General features: G+C 44.1%; 1 protein-coding gene across 1 annotated transcript; it reads left to right on the forward strand.

The window, feature by feature from the left end:
* Positions 1–409: 409 nt before the first annotated feature.
* SZRD1 (SUZ RNA binding domain containing 1) lies at positions 410–22,532 on the forward strand. The gene is made up of 4 exons (XM_084651557.1): positions 410–522; positions 15,438–15,487; positions 18,023–18,277; positions 19,485–22,532. The coding sequence occupies exons 1-4, from the start codon at positions 427–429 to the stop codon at positions 19,585–19,587; spliced, it is 504 nt and encodes a 167-aa protein (XP_084507683.1). The 5' UTR covers positions 410–426; the 3' UTR covers positions 19,588–22,532.
* The last annotated feature ends 1,658 nt before the right edge of the window (positions 22,533–24,190 follow it).

The raw sequence follows: 24,190 nt of genomic DNA on the forward strand, positions 1-24,190 counted from the left end.
ATGGGCCGGTTGCCTGTGGATGCGGGAGTTGGGGGGACAGGTGTGTTCATGGGCCCGGGGGTGTGTGACTGGGGACAGGTGTGTTCATGGGCCGGGGGGGGTGTGACTGGGGACAGGTGTGTTCATGGGCCAGGGGGTGTGTGTGACTGGGGACAGGTGTGTTCATGGGCCGGGGGGGACAGGTGTGTTCATCGCCCGGCTGCCCGTGGATGGGGAGTCGGGGGGGGGGCAGGTGTGTCCACGGGTTGGGGGCCGGGGGGACAGGTGTGTCCACGCCTCAACTCACTCAGCCAGGCGGCGGGCTGTGCAGTGCGCATGTCCGTGGGGCTGCAGGAGCGCGCACGTGCAGAAAGGGGGCCGAGGTCGGCTCACGGCGCGCATGTGCTGAGGCTGCGGCCGCGCCGATCGCTGGCGCGGGCAGGGCGCATGCGCGGGGGCGGGCTGGCCTGGCGGCGGCGGCGGAGACTTAAAATGGAAGATGAGGAGGTCGCTGAGAGCTGGGAGGAGGCGGCCGACAGCGGGGTGAGGAAGGGCCCCGGCTCGGGCCCAGCCGCGCGCGCGGGGGAGCGCGGGCGAGGCCGCGCGGCTTGGCCAGGGGGCCCCGCCTGGGTGGTCTCCGCCGGGCGGCAGCGAAGAGCCCGGGTCCCTGAGCGCCTGCTAGGCCTCTTAAAGGGACCGTGTCCCCATTCCTGCTGGGGCCTGTCTGCCCCGCCCTCATCGCCCCCGCCCGGCCCGGCGGGACAGGCAGCTGCTGGCCCGCGTGGGTCCACGGGGGCAGGATTGTGTCTCCGGCTGGCCGGGCCCCAGCTCTCCTTGGGGGGCTGGGTCGGGTCTGGGGCTTGGGGCTGGACTCGCACGTGCCTCTCACTGCGTTTAAACTCCATCGCTCCCCCCCAAGAAATGTGTCTGGATTATGTGGCGATGAATGAGGGCCTCTGGGCGAGATCTTCATCGCCGGCTGAATAATAGAGTTCTGGCTGTGGCTTAGAGTCAGGATTTCCTACCTCCAAAGGTAGCTTGAAACAAAGCAACCACAGGGAAGGTGCTGAAAGTTTTGCAGCTCACTCGCCCGCTCTCGTGAAAGATTCAGATGAAATCTCGCTTTAGAGAGACGCAGTGAGACTTGCAAAGTGTCGTGATGTTGGGTGGGCTCTGGCTCATCACCTGCTGCGGGTGATGTGGCTGGTAAGGTAATTGGTACTTGATTCTGTCAAACGTGCAACATTAAATTCACTAACTAAAGAGCTGGTATCTCTAACCAGAGGCTGACAAGAAGCATGATTCCTCTCTATACTTTTTTTTTTAAGACAAGAATGTGCCTGCTTTTAGTATTACCAAGTATTCCCTTTGTTTCACTTCAAATATCAATCACCCATTTTTGATCTTCAATAGCCAGATCAATAACTTACATATCTATTGTGTTTTTCATTCTGAAGAATCCCAAAGTTGTGTTACGTACAGCACCACTGAAATGCGGTCATCATTTGAGTGGTAGTGTAGGTGGGTAACCTGTATGGTGCACACAGCTGCATGGTGCGGGAAGGGGAATTAGTATTCTTGTGAGATGTGCCCTAGCATCTTCCCTTTTCAGAGAGTGGACAAGCTAAATAACAGTAAGCTTTTAAAGTGTGAGAAGATAGAATTTGGTCTTGGACAAATGTCTCTCTACTTCCTTGTTTACACTTATTAATTCATTTCTCACTATCATTATTTGGGTAAAACTGTTTTTTTCTCTGTTAAAGGATGTTGGGTTACAATTTGTTTGAAAGCCATTAAGCTAAATAAGCCAGGAGTGGAGTGATAGTGTTTGCCAGTGAAACAATTATGCAGTCTGTCAATGCTGTGATCATCATTGCTATTAGAATTTGTCTAGAACATTGGTGTTAATTCCCCATCTCGTTAAAATGTTCCATGAAGGTACATAACTTGTCTGGAGGGCTGTTGATGATTCTGGCCAAGACCAATGACTTGAAGGAATGTAGGAATTCTAGGCTTCCACCCACTTTCCCTCTGTGTCCGTCCCCCCCCCAGTCTATACCCTTAGTAGTTGTTTCTAAACTTCTCTTACAGGAAAATCTCATCTCAAGTGGTGGTCCTCCTTAAAGTGTTTTCCCAGTGGGTCCAACAGGGGGAAACTGCTGTAATCCTCAGTGCAGTAGTATTCATACTGCTCAATGGAGAGCAGACTGACCACATGGTGCTAACTCCTCCATACTTGCAGCTGCTTCTACAGTTGTCCAGTCTCTTGATGCCTGTAACAGCAGTTGGAAGAAGGAGCAAACCTAGCTACCTCCTATAGAGGCTGCTGCTACATAGGAGAGGAAACAGGAGCTACCCTCAGATTGGAGATGCCAGCCACCAGTTGGAGACTCTAGGAGCTGACAGTGAGACCAGGGCCACCAGTGGTGGAGAGAGATCCCACAGGAAAAGAGGAACAGGATACATACAGGGAGTGGTGGGGGAGATGAGATGAGATGGTAAAAGCAGACAGTGTGACTCTTCACAAAGGATAAAACACTTGCCATTCTAAAGGCAGCTATAGATAGACATGCTTACTCTTCATGTAAACTGTTGTAACTGCTATAAGGCTGTAAAATTTGAGAGCTGCCTTAGTGGAATCACTCTGCTACTAGAACCATGAGGGAACAGCTATGTGCAAGAGCCCATGAACTGACCTGATCATCTGTTGCTGATAGGTCATTGTTTCTCCTCTCTCTCTCCTTCACCGAAACTTTGTTCGGCGTAGAGCAACCCCAATGACTATGACATGTAGAGCTTACCCAGTGGAGCACAACTGCTTGTCAATTTCCATCTGGAGAAGCACTATGGGCAGGTGAAGCAAAACAGGTTAAGTACTTAACTGTAGGTAGTTCATATTCTACCATGGCATGTAAGACAGGAGTGGGTTTGGAAAAATGTGTAAGCCATTCTGTAAATGGTATTCCTTTAAAAATGTATGCGTAAATATTAAAATATCTCAGTTGTTTAAATAGGAACTCCTGAGTAGTGTAGGCCTGAAATTTGGGCTTAGTTTTTTAAAAAACAAACCCTCTTCTTTTTTATTTAAAAAAAAACAACCCTGAAAAATAATATAAATCTTTCTTTGTGGGTTTTAAGACTTCATATGAAAAGTTTCACTTGAATTTATACATGCCTCTACAGTATACTTAGTGCAACATTGCAGCATTGCTCTTAGTGCAGGAGAGCTAGATAGTTACACTGATTATTCTAGTCATTTGTGAAGATGAATATGGTGCAAAAAATAAACTGTGAAAAGTAAATGTCTTTTTAAACATATGATCAGTGTAAGGTATTAGTAACCAGCAAAAAAATAAAATAAAATAAACATGACTTTTAATAGTGTCCCTATGGACAATTTAATGAATACCTACCTGTTAATTATACCTTTACAAAAGATTGACTCATTAGTTGGTACTCTGTCAGTTGGGCAATATAGAACTTGTAGACTTATTTGCATATATATTTTATTTTTATCTCCTAAGTAATAATAAATGTGTGTGGGGAAAATGATGTATGAAGGATTTTTAAAGAATTGGGCTTTTGTATTCCCTTTTGCTGCAGCTTGTCCCGAAAGTTGTGTCTTGGCTGATACTCTTAAAATATCAGGAATATCTAGTCTGGTATTCCCTGGTTTTGCTGGAGGAATTCCTAGATGTCTGAAAACATGTACTGTGTGCTCTCACAGCTGAACTGAAAGAATGAGTTGGTGAAACTTCAAAAAGTTGTTTGTTGCCCAGGAGTCAGAGTTTCAAACACGCTGTCTGGAAATGGCCTTTCCCTCTCAATTCTTGTGACGTCTTGTCATCAGAAGGTATGTCTGCACCGCAGTGTATAGACCTACCCAAAGTAGCTTTAATCTTGGGCACCAACAGCAATGCAGCTGTAGCAGCGTCAGGCTAGCTGCCCTAATACAAGCCTGCCAGGGAGTCTGGGCACGTGCTCATGCTGCTATGGCTTCACTGGTATTGGTACCTTAGCTAGGTAGATTAAAGGTAGCTTGGGTGTGTCTACATGTGCTGCAATCATACTGCCAATGGCAGTGTAAATATACCCAGAGTTTTCCCGGGCAGACAAGACTTTAATTTCTTACGTCAAGGAAAACAGAAAAAAAACTTTTAGGCAAATCAGGCATAAATCCAACTCTTTTCTTTGCTGGTCACCTTTAAACTAATAAAAATCAAGAATTTGAGAATTAAAAGAGAGATCAATTTAAATCTCTATTCTGAATCTTGTTGCAAGTAACACCTAAGATGACTATAACAGAGCGACTAGAGTAAACACATGTTTTTCAGTTGGTTTACTTTGTGCATTTCTGTCTAAGGCCCCCATTCCTGTAGTATCTGAACAATCACAATGTTTAATGTAGTTATCCTCATAACACACCCAGGAGGTAGGGAAAATACTGCTTGTTCCCATCTTACAGATGGGGAAACTGAGCCATGGAAAGATGTGTAGTGACTTGTCCACGGTCTGTGGCAGAGCAGGGAATCAAATGCACATCTTCCCCCAAGTCCAAGCCTAGCATCCTAACCACTAACATAACTTAAGTGTCCTGTTTGTGAGAGTTCCTCTGTACAGCTATAGGGAGTAACATTTTTCAAAAGTAATTGTAAAATAACAAAAATTAGCTGAGGGCCTAAAGGTAGGTGTAGCACCTGGAACCATTTTTAATCTGTTTTTTTGAATCTGAATAGACTTCAAGCTGGAGACTACTTCAAGGCTAGAATGTCCGCCTTATAAGTGTATGGGGAGTATGGAGAAAAGGGGTCATTTGGAGCCAATGGTATATCAGCCTGAGCTCTAATTTGCCTGCTTTATGTTGGTTTGATCAACTGTTCATCAATGGTATTTTGCAAATTATGCACTATATCAGTACCTCAAGACAGAAATAGGTTTGTATTGATACAGCGTTAGCTTGTTTTCACCCAGCCAGAAGTCTCCCAGAGTATACTGTTCGTTTACTAATCTGAGTGAAGGTAACTGCAGCTGTAAGTTGGGCCTGACTAATGGTTATTTATAAAATCCTGATGATCTCTTTGGCCGTCGTCTTTGAAGACCAGTACAGCAACAAATATGTTCCTCCAGCTTCAGAGTTCATGAGCCAAATACTCTGACAGATGCTGTATGGAATTTAACCTTTCATTTTTTACTCTTCAGTACAATGTTGGTGTTTAAAAGTACAGGGCAGAAGGAAAGCCTGCGTGTCTATAAAAATAATCCATGCATAACATTTAGTTAGGATACATGGTATACCAGACGTACAATTTAGCATCTTTTACTAGAACTCACCACTATTACTTGAACTTGGTAGGAAGGAAAAGCTGCCATTGCTTACAGGCTAGAAGGAGTTGGCGCGCCTGTGTTTCTGTTCATAAACAGAGAGGTTAGTGACAATAGTATTCTTCACCGCTTTCGCCGTTGATGTAATTCTGATCTTTACGTAAAACTGACTCTGTACTGAAAGCCAAATTCCAATTACTTGGTACAGACCTGCAGTGAAGCGACTGATTCCAATTTGTCCTTTTAAAAATAGCTGTTGAATCTTCATATAAAAGACAGAAACGTTGATGTAACCCTTTCGGTGCGTCTTACCAACAGCCATTTCCAGTACGGCTGTGCTGCTCTTTCCCCAAGGTGTTACGTCACTGTTACCTGCAAAGAAACTGATAGTAACCTAAGGATAGTTTTTTGTTCTTTGGAAACTTGTTTCCATTCTCAAACTGTGGCTTCAGATTTAACAACTTAATAAGCCAACTTATTGGTAACATCTCTTATGGAAGCAGTGGGAGGGATAAATTCAGATTTGCTCAACCATCTCGTATCATAGTAGTACTGTTCAGCTGATGGTGCTGTGGCTTCTTCTTCCAAGGAGTAGTGCTAAAATATTAATTCTAATGGCTCTTTGTGGAAGCTTAAAACTGAGCCTGGTGTAGTTCAAAGTCTAAGTTTAAATTGACTTTGAACCCTGGCCACTTGGCTAGGATGCATCTTGCACCCTGGTGTGCTATGGGGAGCAGACAGTTTAGTTTTTCTAAATTCTTAGCAGCCAGGTGATATATAAGAGCGATTGAGCAGAGTAGTGATTGTACTTCTGATCTGCACTTTTATTGTCTGTGCATTTGCTGTGTATTCTACCTTTCACTCGTGGGTCTCATAGCACTGTGAAATGGGTTAGCAGAGGCATGTAAGTAGCAGTCAGAGCTCAAGTCTTCTGACTCCCAATTCCTTGCTTCAGCCACTAAATCACGCTGCCTCCCTATATTAATATGGAATTTACTTTAGGATCTTTCCCAGCCTGTTGCAGTAAACTCTAATTGACCTGAAATGTGATCAAAGCACAACAGCTAAGGGGAAATGTTATTTCAGAGTTATGGAGTCTGACCCTGTGACTGCTAATCAGCATTGTCCTCTTGTCATAAAAGAACTATCCATTGAATTCAGTGGAACACAATGGGATTTTAATGTGTGAACAAAGAATCATACAAATATGGCTTCAGGGTAAAGTTGAAGGCTGAGGAGGTTGACGAGGTTTAAAATGTATGAGGTACAAGGATGAGTTTTGATTTCAAGGATTACAAAGGAATTTGTGAAATACTATTTAAAGGCTTTTATATCTCATCAAAATATTTAGCTGTTCTGAAGCCGCAGAACACAAGTTTGTAAGTCACTGCTTAGGATTTAATGTAGTCTTGCAGAACAACTGTGGTACTTGCTGTTTCCCAGTTGTCTAACTGCACAGGCTGCTGCTAAGAATTGGCTACCTTCAGAAAACCTAAGCCCCAGTGAAGCTGAAAATAGTCTTGACTGAGAACCTTGCACTGACTACAAACTACAGCCAGGATTTAATGGGAGTACCCTAGAAAATTAATTATTGTTCCATTAATTAATGAAACATTTCTGAGAAGAGAAATTAATGGGGAAACAAACTAGACATATCTTAGAATTAGTTGTATCTAATGCCTTTTGTACTCAAGCATATCCCAAAGCACCTTATGAAGCAATGAGTTGGATATTAGTGGTTGAATGGCTGCATTATGCACTCGGCAATGGCTCATGCAACCTTGAACATTTTAAAACCTGTTCTCACTAAGTAAGGGAATTCTAGCCAGGTCCTCAGAGTTATCCCCCTACGCTTCATAAAATGCCGTAGGAGCTTTAACTGCATCCTTACAAATAAGTAGAAAGGACCTTGTTTAACATCACTGCTGAAGGATTCAACTCCTAAAGCCTATTCACTCTCAAATGGGATTGCTCGAGTAAAGTGAGCAGGATTTAGGGGTTTTTTTTTGTGTTCAGTGGTAATTTGTACAAAGTACAGAAAGGGGCATGGCTGCTGTTCAGAATCATAACTTCCAAACATAACTTCTCTCCTTGGTGGCCATTACAGCCTGCTCCACCACACATTTTCTCTTGATTTTCCACAAAATAACTCCAATCTTGTGTTTTCAGTTCACTAGACTTCTTCCCTTACTGTTCCTTAAAGTGACAGAAAATGCTGTTCAAGCTTATTCTTAAAGAGCAACTTAAAAAAAAATTCTCTTTCAGAAAGTGAATCGTTTTATGAGAATATTGCCTGGATTTTTTCTGTTCCCTTGTTCATTCTCAGCAAGGGAGAAATTGACTATGCAGGAGAAATAGTAGGACAGTAATACGCAATTCACAAAGTAAACTAACTGGAAAAAAATAGATAACTGTTTACTTTCAGTTCCAGTAACCTTGGGCATTAACTTTGTTTTTTCAGACATAAATGAGACTCCTCTATTTGATGAAGCACTAATTTTAACATTAAAAAAAATTATAGCCTATGCAGGAGACATAGGAGAAATACCAGTACATCTGAAGTGTAAACATTGTCCATATATAGAAAAATCTTGAGAAATAAGGCAAATTATCACTATTTGCACATTTCCAGAAATTCTGCCACTGGGGAACTTCAGGGAATTTCCTTCACTCACTATTTTAGTCTCTTGGGAACAGGAGAACTAGGTGGGGACTCCACCTCAAATTTGGCTATTCGTGATACGCTAATTCTTGCTCTTCTCCCTTTCCACCACTTCCCCACAAATTGGAGAACCATGCCTACCTGGTGTGGCGTCTAGCTCTGTACTGAACTGTGGATGCAGACTCCAACCAAAAGATGTCTGGAATGTGCATCTCTGGGTTGCCTTGGAGATGGATGCCCTTCATCTACATGTTCTAATGCATGCTGCAGAACACTAGTCCTCTATTAATGGAATTCTCAATCAGGATAAGTGACTATAGACAGTGATTGTGGTAGGTTTGCCTTTTGTTCTTGGTGGATGCGACAGATTACTTTTCGTTAGGTCTTGATATTTATAGCATTTGTCTCTAATGCAGATGGATGGAGATTTTGATATTAAAGACCTACTTCATGATAAATATATAGCTTCTGTTAGCCCCCGTCCACAACAGGCTTTTAATATCAAAGGATAAGCAAAACACTGTGCTTTCTGTTGGATTCTCTTGAGTCTTAAAAAATGACTGAGATAAAAACAGCATATAGGAATTCTTTTACTAAATTTAGTAATCTATTCATAGATCCCTTTGCAGGGGAAAAAGGGGAATGTAAAATGGACTTTCTTAGCTATTGTTAATGTAAACCTGGTATACAGGGAATTGTGAAGAGGAGGTATCCTCCCATAACAGAATCCAATAATCTCAAAAGATAAACATAGCTCTCATGCAGTGTGACCAACCCAACTAATGAGTGTGTGCGCTGCATGATATTTTCTAATAGTAAGTCTGATTGTCTCTCCTGTAAGCTCGTGCCTTTCAGTTGCTGTAGTGCTTCTGGCACTCAAGAGTCATAAATCAGACCCTAATTTTAACATGTTATCTGCATAGCTCAGTGACACAGTGCAGCATGTGAGGATAGTAGCTGAAGTTGGTTGAGAATCAACTGACAAAAACAGGACTGCTGGGAGCCCCTAAAGTGATCTTGTTTCAGTTTCAAAGTGTTGAGACCAAAGTTTGTGAGGTGCATCAACTTTTCAAGCCCTAAATGCATGCAATGTTATGGACTGCTAGACGTGTGGAAGAGAGGTCACTAATATCCCACCTTTTTTTGCTGACCCGTTAAGGGACACTGTCCAGTAAGGTGGCAACATAATTTGAATAGGTAACATTCTGCAAACTGTAACTTGACTCTTCTTACCATGAGTGCAAAATATAGCAACACCTAATAAAAAAACAATCTCAAATAGAGCTCAAGAGTGTGAGGTAACAATGTTTGTTTCAAGAGAAAATATATGATTAATACAGTATCTCTGCATAAATACACATGAATTACAAAATGTCTTGGTAAACCCCTTGGTGGGCGCTAGCCACGGGAGTTTTAAACATAATTGGAAGCTCTCAATTGTCTGTTGCTGTTCATAGTGGGTGTCTGACTGGCGTTAGAACCCCAACATGGGTGGCGGTCGGGATTATTTGGATCATGGGTGTAACAAGGAAACCTTCTTTGGGAGAGGGTGTGAGGGTGGTAACAGTAGGGAAAAGCTGATTCTGTGCTGCCATATCATGCTTTAGAAGTGGACCAGTGAGGAGTCCTGAAATTGACCAAGGAATTACACTGCAAGGAGTCATGAGAAGGAAAGAAATAGAACACAGTAATAGGAGGGATGGTGGGAGAGAGCAGCTCTATATAGGTTCTTCTACTGTGTTCAGTTCTGTTGTACTAAATCTTGATGTAATGAAAATATATGGTAGAACCACTTAAGCTGAGTACAACTGTATATAGTCCACTGACTATGACTTTTGGTAGGCTACAATGCCAGCTATTTGTGAGGACACTTTGGAATCTTATAGTCTATTTTGTTAAGACATTTGGCATATGATTTCTGTGACCAACCATTTCAAATCTGAGTTAGAGCAACTGCTATGCCTCCAAATCATAGGGGTTTGTTAAATGACTATACATGCCATGTTGACTAAGCAAGACTAATCAGTTGCTGAAGATCCAGAGTACTCAGCTGGACCATAGATGTGTGTGCACCTTTCCTCCAATACACTCATTCCCTTTGCAGTGTCATCCTTCGTGGATTACCCCAGGCATTCTTAGTCTAAAAGGGCACCCTGACAAAACTGATAGATTATTTTGAAACGAAAAAATGGGGGTCTTGCCTGTCCAATGGGAAGATTGTTGAGATGTAGTATTGTTTCCTATTTCTCATGTGGTATCTTCCCCACACACAAAAATTGCTCCCACTTGGATTCATGTGACCAACTGACTGAGGACTTGGGTGGCACAAGAAGGATAAGATGGTGTGGGGTCGCTGCTGACATGGGCTATTAGGAAGAACTGCGTGGGCTGGATCTAGTATGTGACAGCAATATTGGATCATAGAATATCAGGGTTGGAAGGGACCCCAGGAGGTCATCTAGTCCAACCTCCTGCTCAAAGCAGGACCAATCCCCAATTTTTGCCCCCGATCCCTCAATGGCCCCCTCAGGGATTGAACTCTCAACCCTGGGTTTAGCATGCCAATGCTCAAACCACTGAGCTATCCCTCCCCCCATGTGTGATCACAAAGTGTTTGTGTAATTGGAATAGGGTGAAGATGGGAAGTATGTCCTCTTGGAAGAGTACCCAGTCGTTCTAATTACAATGATTTGTGGCATGACCAGGATATTCTTTCATCTCAACTCTGCTCTGATTGTGAGGCTGTTCTAGCCAAGGAAATGAGAGAAATTGTCAGGAGCAACTTACAGTTGTTAGTATGATTGTAATTAGGGGTTTGATCGGAAGAAAGTTAAGAGGGATTGTGATGTTAGGTTTGCCTACCTAGCAAGTTAGTATAGTGCAAGCCACATTGTGAACCTAGAGCACACTAGTTTAACATACGTTAATGTCCCATGCGGATGCTGCTACAGCTCACTAAAAGTTCCTTACTGAGCTTTGATGTACTCGGTTTCATAGCACACTAAGGAACTGCTAGTGCACTGTAGACGTGCACACAAGCAATGTTAGTGTGTGTGAAACTCATGTGCTCTAAGTTCACATTCTGGCTTGTGGTCCATTCACTCACCATGTAGACAAGCCCCTTGACTCTCATTCCAAGTGCATCCAAGGAAGCAAGGAAGTGATCTTTACATGTGCAGAAAAGAATCTGATGTGAAAACCATAATAATTTTACAAGAGAGGTGGCTTTTAACTCTTGAATTGACTTGACTGAAAGGGGAAGTTTCTGGCACTAGCTCTCTGAGGATGGTGATAGAGAAAGTAAAGGGTGGGGAGGGAGGGAATGAGAGTTTATGGAGGTGGGAGCCCTCCAGCATCACCAAAATGAGATTTCGGAATACTCTGAATGCTCTGCTATAAAAAATAAAATTTAATATGTGTGCCATGAAAACCGCCTGTGAGGTTCTAAAACGTGGTCCATAGCCCCCTCTTTGTGTGACTGCAGGGTATTGACAGCTGAACAGTCCCAGACTTTTATTACTGATTGATTTGGAAAAGCAATTTCTGCTCCATTATCTTTGGCCATTATCTTTGAAAACTCGTGGCGAACGGGGGAAGTCCCGGATGACTGGAAAAAGGCTAATGTAGTGCCAAACTTTAAAAAAGGGAAGAAGGAGGATCCTGGGAACTACAGGCCAGTAAGCCTCACTTCAGTCCCCGGAAAAATCATGGAGCAGGTCCTCAAAGAATCAATCCTGAAGCACTTACATGAGAGGAAAGTGATCAGGAACAGCCAGCATGGATTCACCAAGGGAATTAGTCATGCCTGACTAATCTAATCGCCTTCTATGATGAGATTACTGGTTCTGTGGATGAAGGGAAAGCAGTGGATGTATTGTTTCTTGACTTTAGCAAAGCTTTTGACACGGTCTCCCACAGTATTCTTGTCAGCAAGTTAAGGAAGTATGGGCTGGATGCATGCACTATAAGGTGGGTAGAAAGCTGGCTAGATTGTCGGGCTCAATGGGTAGTGATCAATGGCTCCATGTCTAGTTGGCAGCCGGTGTCAAGTGGAGTGCACCAGGGGTCGGTCCTGGGGCCGGTTTTGTTCAATATCTTCATAAATGATCTAGAGGATGGTGTGGATTGCACTCTCAGCAAATTTGCGGATGATACTAAACAGGGAGGAGTGGTAGATACGCTGGAGGGCAGGGATAGGATACAGAGGGACCTAGACAAATTGGAGGATTGGGCCAAAAGAAATCTGATGAGGTTCAATAAGGATAAGTGCAGGGTCCTGCACTTAGGACGGAAGAACCCAATGCACAGCTACAGACTAGGGACCGAATGGCTAGGCAGCAGTTCTGCGGAAAAGGACCTAGGGGTGACAGTGGACGAGAAGCTGGATATGAGCCAGCAGTGTGCCCTTGTTGCCAAGAAGGCCAATGGCATTTTGGGATGTATAAGTAGGGGCATAGCGAGCAGATCGAGGGATGTGATCGTCCCCCTCTATTCGACATTGGTGAGGCCTCATCTGGAGTACTGTGTCCAGTTTTGGGCCCCACACTACAAGAAGGATGTGTATAAATTGGAGAGAGTCCAGCGAAGGGCAACAAAAATGATTAGGGGTCTGGAACACATGAGTTATGAGGAGAGGCTGAGGGAGCTGGGATTGTTTAGTCTGCAGAAGAGAAGAATGAGGGGGGATTTGATAGCTGCTTTCAACTACCTGAGAGGTAGTTCCAGAGAGGATGGTTCTAGACTATTCTCAGTGGTGGAAGAGGACAGGACAAGGAGTAATGGTCTCAAGTTGCAGTGGGAGAGGTTTAGGTTGGATATTAGGAAAAACTTTTTCACTAGGAGGGTGGTGAAACACTGGAATGCATTGCCTAGGGAGGTGGTGGAATCTCCTTCCTTAGAAGTTTTTAAGGTCAGGCTTGACAAAGCCCTGGCTGGGATGATTTAATTGGGGATGGGTCCTGCTTTTGAGCAGGGGGTTGGACTAGATGACCTCCTGAGGTCCCTTCCAACCCTGATATTCTATGATTCCTGTCAAGGAAGCAAAACCCTCAAGCAAATAGTATGGCTTTGTTGTATTTTTTTAATCTCTCCCTGGAACATGTGCAAATTGGTTGAAGCCTTTAGACACCTGGCAAAATGCCAATGAATCTCTGCTGGTGCAAAGCAAAGGTGCCTCTATCTTAAGTTTTTGATATCTAGAGAGTGATCTTATTGGAGAATGGGACTCGTTTCTAAGATGTGATGTGATGCAGCTTAAAGACAGTACTTGTGTGAGAAAACACGGGTTAGTTTTTCTCTTATTTAAGATTGTGAAATGGTACTGGCTACTGTAAGTTGCCACTAGGTATAAATGCATCAGGCAAATATTTGATGTGTCATTTGGCAAGTAGAGATTTAGGAGCTGTAATGAGTGATGTTCCCCAAAACACAGGTGTTTTTGCCTCCCTCCTCCCCCCCAAGAGTCAGTACTCTGTAAAGGGTTCAGCCCAGTCATGCTCTCATGTCAGACATGTAAGAGAAACCAAAGTAGGCTTTCCAGCTCGACTCCTTGTAAAGCTTCATGTGCTTACAGTAAGCCCTTCGCTTTTTTTGTAGCTTCCAATTGTATTTCCATAGGGCTACTTTGAAACCTGTAACACCCTTTCTCTATGCTATCCTGCCAGGTATCTGTTCCCTATTGCTGGCTGCATGTTGAGTGTAACAAGGAGTCTAGTCTTCCATGTTCCCCAGAAGGGGATTATCAAATTCAGCTCCTGTTTAAAGGAGTTGTGGGACACGATTGGCTTGGATGTTTTGGACACAAGACTGATTTTGAAGCTTGGTCACTGTGTAGTGTTCAAAGTAACTGAAATAGCACTGTAAATTAAAAGCATGGAACTCTTAAGCTGGTTGAGATGCTGCTCTTTCCCCATCCTACTCCCAAATAACAGAGTTGTTAATGAGATGTTTGAGGAAGCATCCTTCCAGTTGTCTACTACCTGGGGTGAGGGTAGTTAAGCACTTGGCTTTCACAACGCTTTTTTTTTTTTTTAAATGCTCTTTTCTATAGCAGGAAATTAACCTCTTTTGGACTTGTGCAGACATATAAGGCAGCTCCTTCACCTTGATTTGATCCTCAGATTCAGCACCAGCCAGTACAGGAGACTTCTAGCTCCCAGCCAAGATGGCTGCATCTCCACTTCCAGTTCCCAGCCAGTCTTTCTGTTCTTGCAGGTGGTCAGAAGTAGGCAGCTTCTGATATGCTTTATTTATGCATACACCCTCAACCGTCTGTGTAGCATTGCAACTTGATGCTAACTTTTCTGACAATATTGGGAGTCTTTATGACGTCGAAAGAGGCTGTAGGTGCCTAGAACTATGTCATTGTCATAGTCAAATGGCTTAACTTTGGTTTGGTTTTGCAATTGAAAAACCTACCAAACCATTCATTGCCCTTTTCCAGTTAAAATCAAAGTTTGCTCCACCCAGACCGCTGTGGCTTCTTGAACACACAACTCAGTGGAACATTATGAAGCTGCCATCTGGTAGTACTTTTACCAATTTCAGCATAGTCACTTGAGCTTTTGGCTACAGGTTTCTCAGGCTGGTGGCCCTAGAACCACACAACCAATAGTAAAACCATACTTGTATAGAACCAAGTAGGGTTGTCAGTGACTTAGCATTTGCATCCCTTCCCTGTTCTTAGTATAGTGGGGAATTGCTACGCAAACCACATGTAGCTGAATGGATGGCTGTAGGCCACATAGCTTCCAACCTGATAATGGCTCGTGATGGCAATGCAGACAGCCTCTCTCCTTAGGAGCAAGCTTTCACTATGGTTCTGGTTATGAGTTGAGTTCATATAATAGCTTTGTAAGCTAGCAAATGGGCGGAGGACAGCAAGCTGAGCCAGCGGTATACACTTCCTTGAGCCCTGCTAGTTACCACCTGCATGACTGAATCAAGGAGCAGCAGCTACCCCAGTGGTCTGTTCCAGTGTAACTGTACCAGAGACACTCAGGTATATTTTCCTTTTCCTCTTCCTCAATGGAGTGTATAATATGTGAAACTGTTTAATGTTACTCTGATTGTTAAACAGTCACATTTCACCCCAGAGGAAGCTTCAGTGGTCGCTTAAGTGCTTGGGGAATCCTTGGGATCAAAGGTGCTGTTCCGATGAGATGAACTGCCACTCTATCACCATCAAACTTTTTAAAAAGCCATTAGTATGGGTCCCAAACTATCTTTAATGCTTTGCTGTTCTCCTACTGCTAATACCAACGAATACAGGAAAATGTACATGACCCTTTCATATAAGGGTTTGGATTTTTTTTTTCAGATTGGTATCTTTCTGTGTGTGATTTGCAAGCAAGTAAGAGTATTGTTGTAATGGAAAAAGTGAGACTAAAGAAATTACAAGTGTCCTCAAGTAGAATCTGTAAATTCTCTATAAAAGGGGAGAGGTTTCACACTGTGTTTCTCATATCCCTTACAGGAAATAGATAGACGGTTGGAAAAGAAACTGAAGATTACACAAAAGGAAAGGTAATGGTGATCTGTTGGTCTGAAACACCCTTGTTCTAGGCTCCCCTGCCTGGAGTTGGACACTTGCAGGTTCAGAGAGTTGGCAAAGGAGGGTAAATTGCATTAGATACCCACTAAATTTGATGTAACTAACTTCCAATTTGAGCTAAGAAATGGGGAGCTTGTATTAAGTAATATGTCACTTTGTGGCACCTCTAATCCATAGCAGTGTAGCTGAAAGATCATTGGGGATAATTTGATCCCTGAAGTAGCGTATTCAAGAGCAGATATAGCCACGCCTATAGGGAAGCCATTTAAAAAACAAACAAAAAACCAAAACTGAAATAGAATGAAGAAATTGGTGAAAGCCAAGTAACCCCTTCATGTACCAACTCTTTTTTGACCTGCTGTGCTCTGTCAGTGAGACTTTTGTGCCTGTATTCTGGCTTGGGTGGGTTACATCATCCTGTGCTGCCACAAACCTATCACTACTGGTTCTGTGGATGAAGGGAAAGCAGTGGACGTATTGTTTCTTGACTTTAGCAAAGCTTTTGACACTGTCTCCCACAGTATTCTTGCCAGCAAGTTAAGGAAGTATGGGCTGGATGAATGCATTATAAGGTGGGTAGAAAGTTGGCTAGATTGTCGAGTTCAACAGGTTGTGATCAATGGCTCCATGTCTAGATGGCAGCCGGTATCAAGTGGAGTGCCTCAAGGTTCAGTCCTGGGGCTGGTTTTGTTCAATATCTTCATAAATGATCTGGAGGGTGGTGTGGATTGCACTCTCAGCAAATTTGCGGATGATACTAAACTAGGAGGAGTGGTAGATACGCTGGAGGGCAGGATACAGAGGGACCTAGACAAATTGGAGGATTGGGCCAAAAGAAATCTGATGAGGTTCAACAAGGATAAGTGCAGGGTTCAACAAGGATAAGTGGAAGAATCCAATGCACCGCTACAGACTAGGGACCGAATGGCTAGGCAGCAGTTCTGCGGAAAAGGACCTAGGGGTGACAATGGACGAGAAGCTGGATATGAGTCAACAGTGTGCCCTTGTTGCCAAGAAGGCCAATGGCATTTTGGGATGTATAAGTAGGGGCATAGCGAGCAGATCGGGGGATATGATCGTTCCCCTCTATTTGACATTGGTGAGGCCTCATCTGGAGTACTGTGTCCAGTTTTGGGCCCCACACTACAAGAAGGATGTGGAAAAATTGGAGAGAGTCCAGCAAAGGGCAACAAAAATGATTAGAGGTCTGGAACACATGAGTTATGAGGAGAGGCTGAGGGAACTGGGATTGTTTAGTCTGCAGAAGAGAAGAATGAGGGGGGATTTGATAGCTGCTTTCAACTACCTGAGAGGTGGTTCCAAAGAGGATGGTTCTAGACTATTCTCAGTGGTAGAAGATGACAGGACAAGGAGTAATGGTCTCAAGTTGCAGCGGGGGAGGTTTAGGTTGGATATTAGGAAAAACTTTTTCACTAGGAGGGTGGTGAAACACTGGAATGTGTTACCTAGGGAGGTGGTAGAATCTCCTTCCTTGGAAGTTTTTAAGGTCAGGCTTGACAAAGCCCTGGCTGGGATGATTTAATTGGGGATTGGTCCTGCTTTGAGCAGGGGGTTGGACTAGATGGCCTCCTGAGGTCCCTTCCAACCCTGATATTCTGTGATTCTATGACTTGTCACTGTTCTCAGTGATGTGAATTAGGTTTCTATCTTCCTGCTTGCTCTACCTCCCCTCCCCACCTCTCTTTCTCCCCCACAAACCAAAAAAAAAATAAAAATCTAAACTTGTGATGAGTGTCAGTCTTTGGTTCAGTTTTCTGGTGGCTCAATAAGGGCAAATGCCTAAGCTAACAGAATTGTTTTGTTGTGATTTTAGGTGGGAGAGGGACTGTACCAAAAATCTGAAGGGGGGTTGTGGGGACATAATTCCAGAAAGGAAGGTGGGTGGAGCTGGAGAGAGAATATCAAATGCTGATGCATGCTGTAGGAAATTCTGAGATAACTTAAGTATATTTTCCTTCCTACATGTTCAAATGTAGGTGCTATGGGTTTTTAGCACTCAGGAATGGGCCAGATGCCTCACAAAACTATAGAATACTTCCTGCCTCAAAGAATTTACAAGCTAACTTGGGACACCCCAACTCAGAAACTTTGGGCTTTTAATTTTTAAGATTGAAACTGGTAACAAAAAACTCTAATTCATCATCCCACCCAGTTGAAAGTGAGATTCTCTGGTCTGTGTCCTAGCACCCCTCCTTTTCTTCTTCTCCCCATCCCCCCTTTTCTTTTTTTTTTAAAGGAGAGGAACCAAAGCACCAGGTCTATCTTCTGCCCTTCCACACGTTTGACTTGAGTGGGCAAATCTCAAATAAGGATGCTCTCTACTACAGTATCTGAGTTGCAATTATAACAAGGTCTTTAATTGTTGCAAGACACCTCCTAGTCATGAAGACGGTATCCGTCTGGCAGGGCTCCCGCTCCCAGCAGTTAACGCTTTCTGTCAGTGGGATATAGATACTAATTAAATGTTTGTGTCTTTTCTTAAACAGCAGAAAATCAAAATCTCCTCCTAAAGTGCCGATTGTCATTCAGGACGACAGCCTTCCCTCAGGTCCTCCTCCACAGATCAGGATCTTAAAGAGGCCCACAACTAACGGTGTGCTTAGTAACCCCAACTCTGTGAGCAGACCAGCTTTTCCAGTAAAGTCTCTGGCACAGAGAGAAGCAGAATACGCAGAAGCCAGAAAACGAATTCTGGGCAGCGCAAGCCCAGAAGAGGAACAGGAGAAACCCATTCTAGACAGGTGAGAATGGCTGGGGCTTAATGGCAATTCTAGCCGCATCCCTGAACTAACCCCTGTAGGAAGTCCTTCAGCAAATGCCATCCTATAGATGATAGTCCTCCAGAGGGAAGAGGAGCCAGGCTGATACCTAATATGTTACATACCTAAAGCCCACGGAGAGGTGGGGGCATGCTGTTAGCAAATGTGACACGGTATAGCTCAAATGCATAGAAATGAAAGCAAATGCTTATTGGAAGCAAAGGTGTTTAGATACAGATTGTGGGCTTTTAAACACCTTCATCGAGGACAAAACCTTCTCTGACATAACCAGGGGACTAGGCAGCAGGAGCAGGTTGACTCTGCAAGGAAGGACTTGCCATGTTTCATACAAATGTCTTTAATAGTAAAACAAAAGGATTAGAAATAATTCTGCACAGATCAGTGTCTGTCTGTCTACACAGGGAGCATAACCTTTCAACAAAATGTGACTGTTTCCCCAAGCAAGGGGGCTACCGAGTTGAGAGTCTTGTCTGTGACTATCAAGCTGAGCTGGCTAGCCTCACTCAAATGGTGTGGAACAAGCTGAATTTACATCCCCCCCCCCCACAGCCATGCTGCTTTATCACTGATTGGAGATTAGAAAGGGACAGACCAGTTGCTCCAGAGGCACTTTCCCACCCCATATTGCATGTTCTGCCCTGCCTTCTGATCGACATCTAATTGGCTCTGTAGTCCTTTCCCAGTGTATTCTCCAACTAAACATAACCTTGGAGGGGGGGTCAACTTAAACTGGAGTCCTGTTTGAACAGACCAGCAGCCACTCTTTCCAAAGACCAAAGGACTTCAGTTTAAAAAAAGAAAAGGTGTGCGTGGGGTGGGAAAAGGTGCATCACTGGAATGGCTTTCTGACAAAAGACAGAAATGATAAATGTTCCTAAAGAACATCAGTGAACAAAGGGGTTGGTAATAAAACCAGAGCAGGATGATTCCGCTCGGGTAGGGTAGGAACTTGGACTTTGAAGTTACCTGAGTTTTGGCTGCCGAAGAGCAGGGCTTGGGGAAATGGAGCACTAGTCAATTCTCAATTGCCTGTGAGATCCTGCAGAGTACAGCAGCATTTTCACCATGGCGGTGACTTTCCACTGATGGACTCTTCCCCGTCTTAGTTGGAATTGCATGGGGGAGGTAGATGTATTTCTTCTTTTTAAGACTGATTTCTTTCCTGCAGGCCAACAAGGATCTCCCAGCCAGAAGATTCCAGGCAGCCCAATAATGTGATACGGCAACCACTGGGTCCTGATGGTTCACAAGGCTTCAAACAACGCAGATAGATATGGGCAAGAGATCACGCTGTCAAAAGCAGGGTCAGCTGCCACGGGTTGCACTGCCGTGGTGGACAAATGGACTTGAGCAGAGGGAACTACCTGGTTTACTTGCACTGTGATCCCTTTGCTCTGCCCACTGTGACCTTGAACCCCATGCACTGTGACCCCCTGCTCCACCCACTGTGATTGGCACACCGACGAGGGCTGTCCCAAGTCACTGTAAAAGGAAGGGGGGTACGTTAAGGACTCTGAACAGGTGCAGAGTCGTGTGTGCCACTTCAGTTGAAGCTAGCGCCAGCAATAATGTTTATCATACTCATTAGCCTGGGATTTAAAAGAGGAATGGGAAGCCTCCCCACATGTGCATGTTGTCTCTCTCACTTCTGAGCGAGTTCTGTTTCAAAGAATCTTTGTTTTTTGTTTGTAAATCAGATCAACTTTAAACCAAGTGCATGGGAAGGGTTTTAACTGTTTAGTTTGTTTTAATTGAGAGAGGTAGTTGATAGTGTTCTAAAAAAGGAGTTTCTAGGAATTTCCACAATATAATGGCTAGGATTTGGCAAGCTTAGCTTCTCGTTCTGTATCTCCACTGCTGCCAAGCAAATGGAAGGGGACTTCCAGGTACCTGGGCTTTCTAATTGCCTTGGCCCCAGAAGCCAGTGGAGTCCAGTGGCCTAGTTCGCTTACTGCACCTGTCATAAGCTTGGCTAGTTTTCTGCTGGCTTGAGGAAAAACTTAGTAATACATTTCTTGTATTTGGGGAGAAGGGAATGTCGACAGATCCCATGGAGACACCTGCTGCTTCCAGCAGAGAAAGCAGGGTGAAGGAACAGGGCTCTGTTGCATCTAGGTTTACAAGCTAGGAATAGACTAGTTCAATACTGTACTGGTCCACTCCGGTTAGTGCATGGTAACGAGCCTGGCTCTGTGCAGCATGTGCTTGTTGGAAGGCTGACGTATGGCAGGAGGCTGGGCAACCACTGCTCCAGAGGTTTGAACCCTAAGTGGCTTGTGATGGACCGATGGCTTATGGTACAATTCCAGTGCTGTACTTGATGCATTTACTTCTAGAAATCATAGACATCGGGAACAAACCATGTTCAATAAAGTTTGGAAAAAAAATCCCTGTTTTCATGCATTGGTGGTAACAAATGGCTTTCTGCTAAGCTCTGTCCTCCAGCCCCCAAAAAAGAAAGGGGTCTGAGGAAGGGGTCCTGGCCATGGAAGAGAATTTTAAGGTACCACCAAATCAGCTGTTGCAAGCTGTCAAATATAGCTACTCCATTGCTTCTCCTGTGCCCTATACTATTGTGTTGCATTGTCTAACTGTATATTAGACAACAAGGAAGCTGATCAACTCTTAATATTAATTGTCTCAAGGGATTAGATGAACACTAAAGCTTCCTTCTGCTGGGGCAACAAGAATGTATCTTGTATGCTGGAAAGACTCCAGTAGTAGAGATGTCTCAGCATGTTGATAGGACCTGTTACTGTAGACAGCATGTGTGGCATAGAAACAGACCATCTTTCTGTGACAGCAGCCAGAGGCCAAGAAGGATTTAGATCATCCCTTCACCTAAAAGGACCGTGGGCTAGTCTGCTTCACTGTGTTTCCAGAAGCTGCCTTTCCACACAGTTGGTTTTTTGGAGGATGTATTCTGTACAGGTGCAATATGACATGGGCCACTGTTTGTGCTTAATAGGTTGAATATTGGGCACCTGAACCCATCTTCTTTTGCCTGAAAGGAAGCAGCTGTACAGAACCTCTGCCTAAAGTGAGTTGTATGGGAGATTCCCATACAGTAAACCAAGATGTGTACAGAAATACAGCAAACAACTGGTAAAATAAACTACCTGTGTACAAAAGATGAAATCTACTAGAACGTTGATCTTTTAACTGAATTTCTTTTCTGTCCTGCCCTCCTGCGATTCCCTAAATCAAGTGAGCCCTTGGAATGCTTGTTAAAGGATTATAATTTTTTTTTTTACGCTGCTGTAATCAGAGAGGTGGGCACAGGTGTACAGATGTCCCATTAGGCCTGCAGTTGGGCTCAAGTCCTTGTGGTTTTATAAGACTGTAATCTGATGTTTACCTAACTTCCTCTCAGGTAGGGCTTGGAATGTGCTGCATGAGCACCTGTACAAGCCGCCAGCAGCTGCTTCACAGGAAACATCTTTCCCTCATGGCAGCAAGGAGAAACTGATGGGAAGAGTAGCTGGATGGGGGAGGGTAGAAGAGGATGGGGAAAGACATTTGCGATAACTGTGTAGTCACCACGCCTTTCCTTAATCAATAATTAAAATAGCTATTACTTTGGCTGGCCAGCTGCTGGCAAAAGCCTCCTGATGTAGCTTCTGATATCTTGCCAATGTTAGGACAACAGTATCCCTTTTCTACCACCTGGTACCTGTATATCAGGGGTCTGACATCCTTGCTAGCTGCTCATAGGACAAAATCAGGTCCTCCAGCATCAACCTCACATAACTAATATAAGATTATGTGGGGGGAGCTAACCAGAGCACCCCTCTCCAGCTTATTCATCCTTATAGCGTGGTCAGTCAGGATGCTTCCAACCTGCGGGCGGGGGGGGGGCAACGTTCCTGGAGAAACCTGCCACTAGGCCCCCTCTTCCAGGTGGACAGTAGGTCAGTGATCCTGTCCAGAAATCAGTGTTGGGATAAGTCAAAGGCCCTGTTTACAGAGGGGCTAGAGCTCTTGTTCTAATACATGTTTATAGGGTTTTTTGTGTGTGTTCTTAGGGGCACTTTATGGTTATCTGTGTGTGTGTATGCGTGTGCACGCATGTGTGTGTATTCAGGTGGTAAGTGCAAAGCTGTGTGCATCTGCTACAGGACACACAGCTGTCTGTCTCCCCATGGAAGTGCTCCTAAGTATGCAGAAAAACATTTTATAAATTGTATTTTAAATAAATGTGTTAAACTTTTTAAAATGCCGTTTTATTTTTTCAAACTGTGTGTGCCCTCTTCCTGGAGCGCCCCAGGGCTAAATTGGGCTCTAGAAGCTGCCCCAGGAGTTTACAGTCTAAACTGGAGTGAGAACACATGCAAGAGGCACAACACCGGAAGGGGAGGACAAGGGGTTGTGAATAACTGTTGGCCAAGGGGAGTTTATTCCTGCTGAGAGTGGATTGAAACTACTTGACTCCTATATAGTCTCCTTGTTGGGGTTTCTATAATATGCTTTTAATGTACTGGGCAGGTCATTGAAATAGGGTCTCCTCCCATGTATGTGAAAACTACTTGAATTAAAAGGGGTGCTTTCTGAGGGCAGGGGTGGAGGGATGGTTCAGAGAGCTGTCTGCTCTAGGATGCTGGCTCTCCTATTAAGGAGGGGGAAGTTAGCTACTGCTACCTTGCTTACCTAGACACTAATCCCAGCAAAGTAACTGGTAGCAATTGCCCCTGGGATGGTAAGTAACCATGGATGGTAGGCAGGATGGTTCATGCAGTTGTCATGGATCCTAGTCAGGCTCTCTTCCATAGTCTAGATCGCATGAAAAGTCTGAGAGCCTTTGTAATGGGTTAAGCAGTCAAAAGTCCTAAGGCACCTTGTACTAAACAGAAACATATCTGTAGGATCCTGAACCCTCAAGTCACCTACACAACAAGCAGAGTGGTGTTCAATGGGTCCTTTACAATGTGTGATTTAGACAGCAGCATGGGTGGAAAGCTGCCTCTGTTCTGCAAAACACACTTCCCTTTTCTTTTGAGGTTCTCCTAAATCACAGAAACTAACAGTTTCTGTGTAAGTCCCAGGCTGTGGGGATGGTAGCGCAAACAGTCTTATGTGAGACTTAAGTGAACTGAACACTAGAAAGCATTATGTGCATATCCCTGAGTGGAGGGAGATGAGTTTTCCTCATATCACCGGACCTGGACCTCAGGCAGGAATGGTCAGTCACCATATATTCAGATATCCTACTACATCACATCCTCCAGCTTCACTGGTGCACTCAAGTTTAGGAACAGCATCAGCTCTTTTACAGCTTCGTGCCCTGTCTGTATACAGCGTGGCACAATTTAGATTTCTCCAGAGCCAAATTCACTTTACAATCCCATCTCGTTATCTTTGGAGAGAAGGCAAAAGATGTGATTTCTATAGAGAGCATTAAGGCTGGAACGACAAGGAAATTGGGCGCAGTTTGAGATTAGATTCAGGTTTATACCAGTTTCTTCAGTAGCTGGGGATTAGTTGGTTGGTGTCACAGCACCATAGGCTAGACTGTCTGCTAGGTACCGAACTCCTAGGAGCAACCATACAACAGAACTAAGCTCTCCTTTGTGGAGCTTTCAGTTTTCACTTCCTCTACTGCTTGTAGTGCTGTTTGGAGAACATAAAGGACATAACGGCCATACTGGGTCAGACTAAAGGTCCATCAAGCCCAGTATCTTGTCCTCTGACAGTGGCCAATGGCAGGTGCCCCAAAGGGAATGAACAGACAGGTTATCATCAAGTGATCTATGCCCTGTCACCCAATTCCAGCTTTAGGCAAACAGAGGCGAGGGACACCATCTCTGCCCATCCTGGCTATCTTCCATGAATCTATCTAGCTCCCATTTGAACCCCGTTATAGTATTGGCCACAATT

Source organism: Lepidochelys olivacea, assembly GCF_965140295.1.
Source record: "Lepidochelys olivacea isolate rLepOli2 genome assembly, chromosome: 18".
Taxonomy (NCBI): Eukaryota; Metazoa; Chordata; order Testudines; family Cheloniidae; genus Lepidochelys; species Lepidochelys olivacea.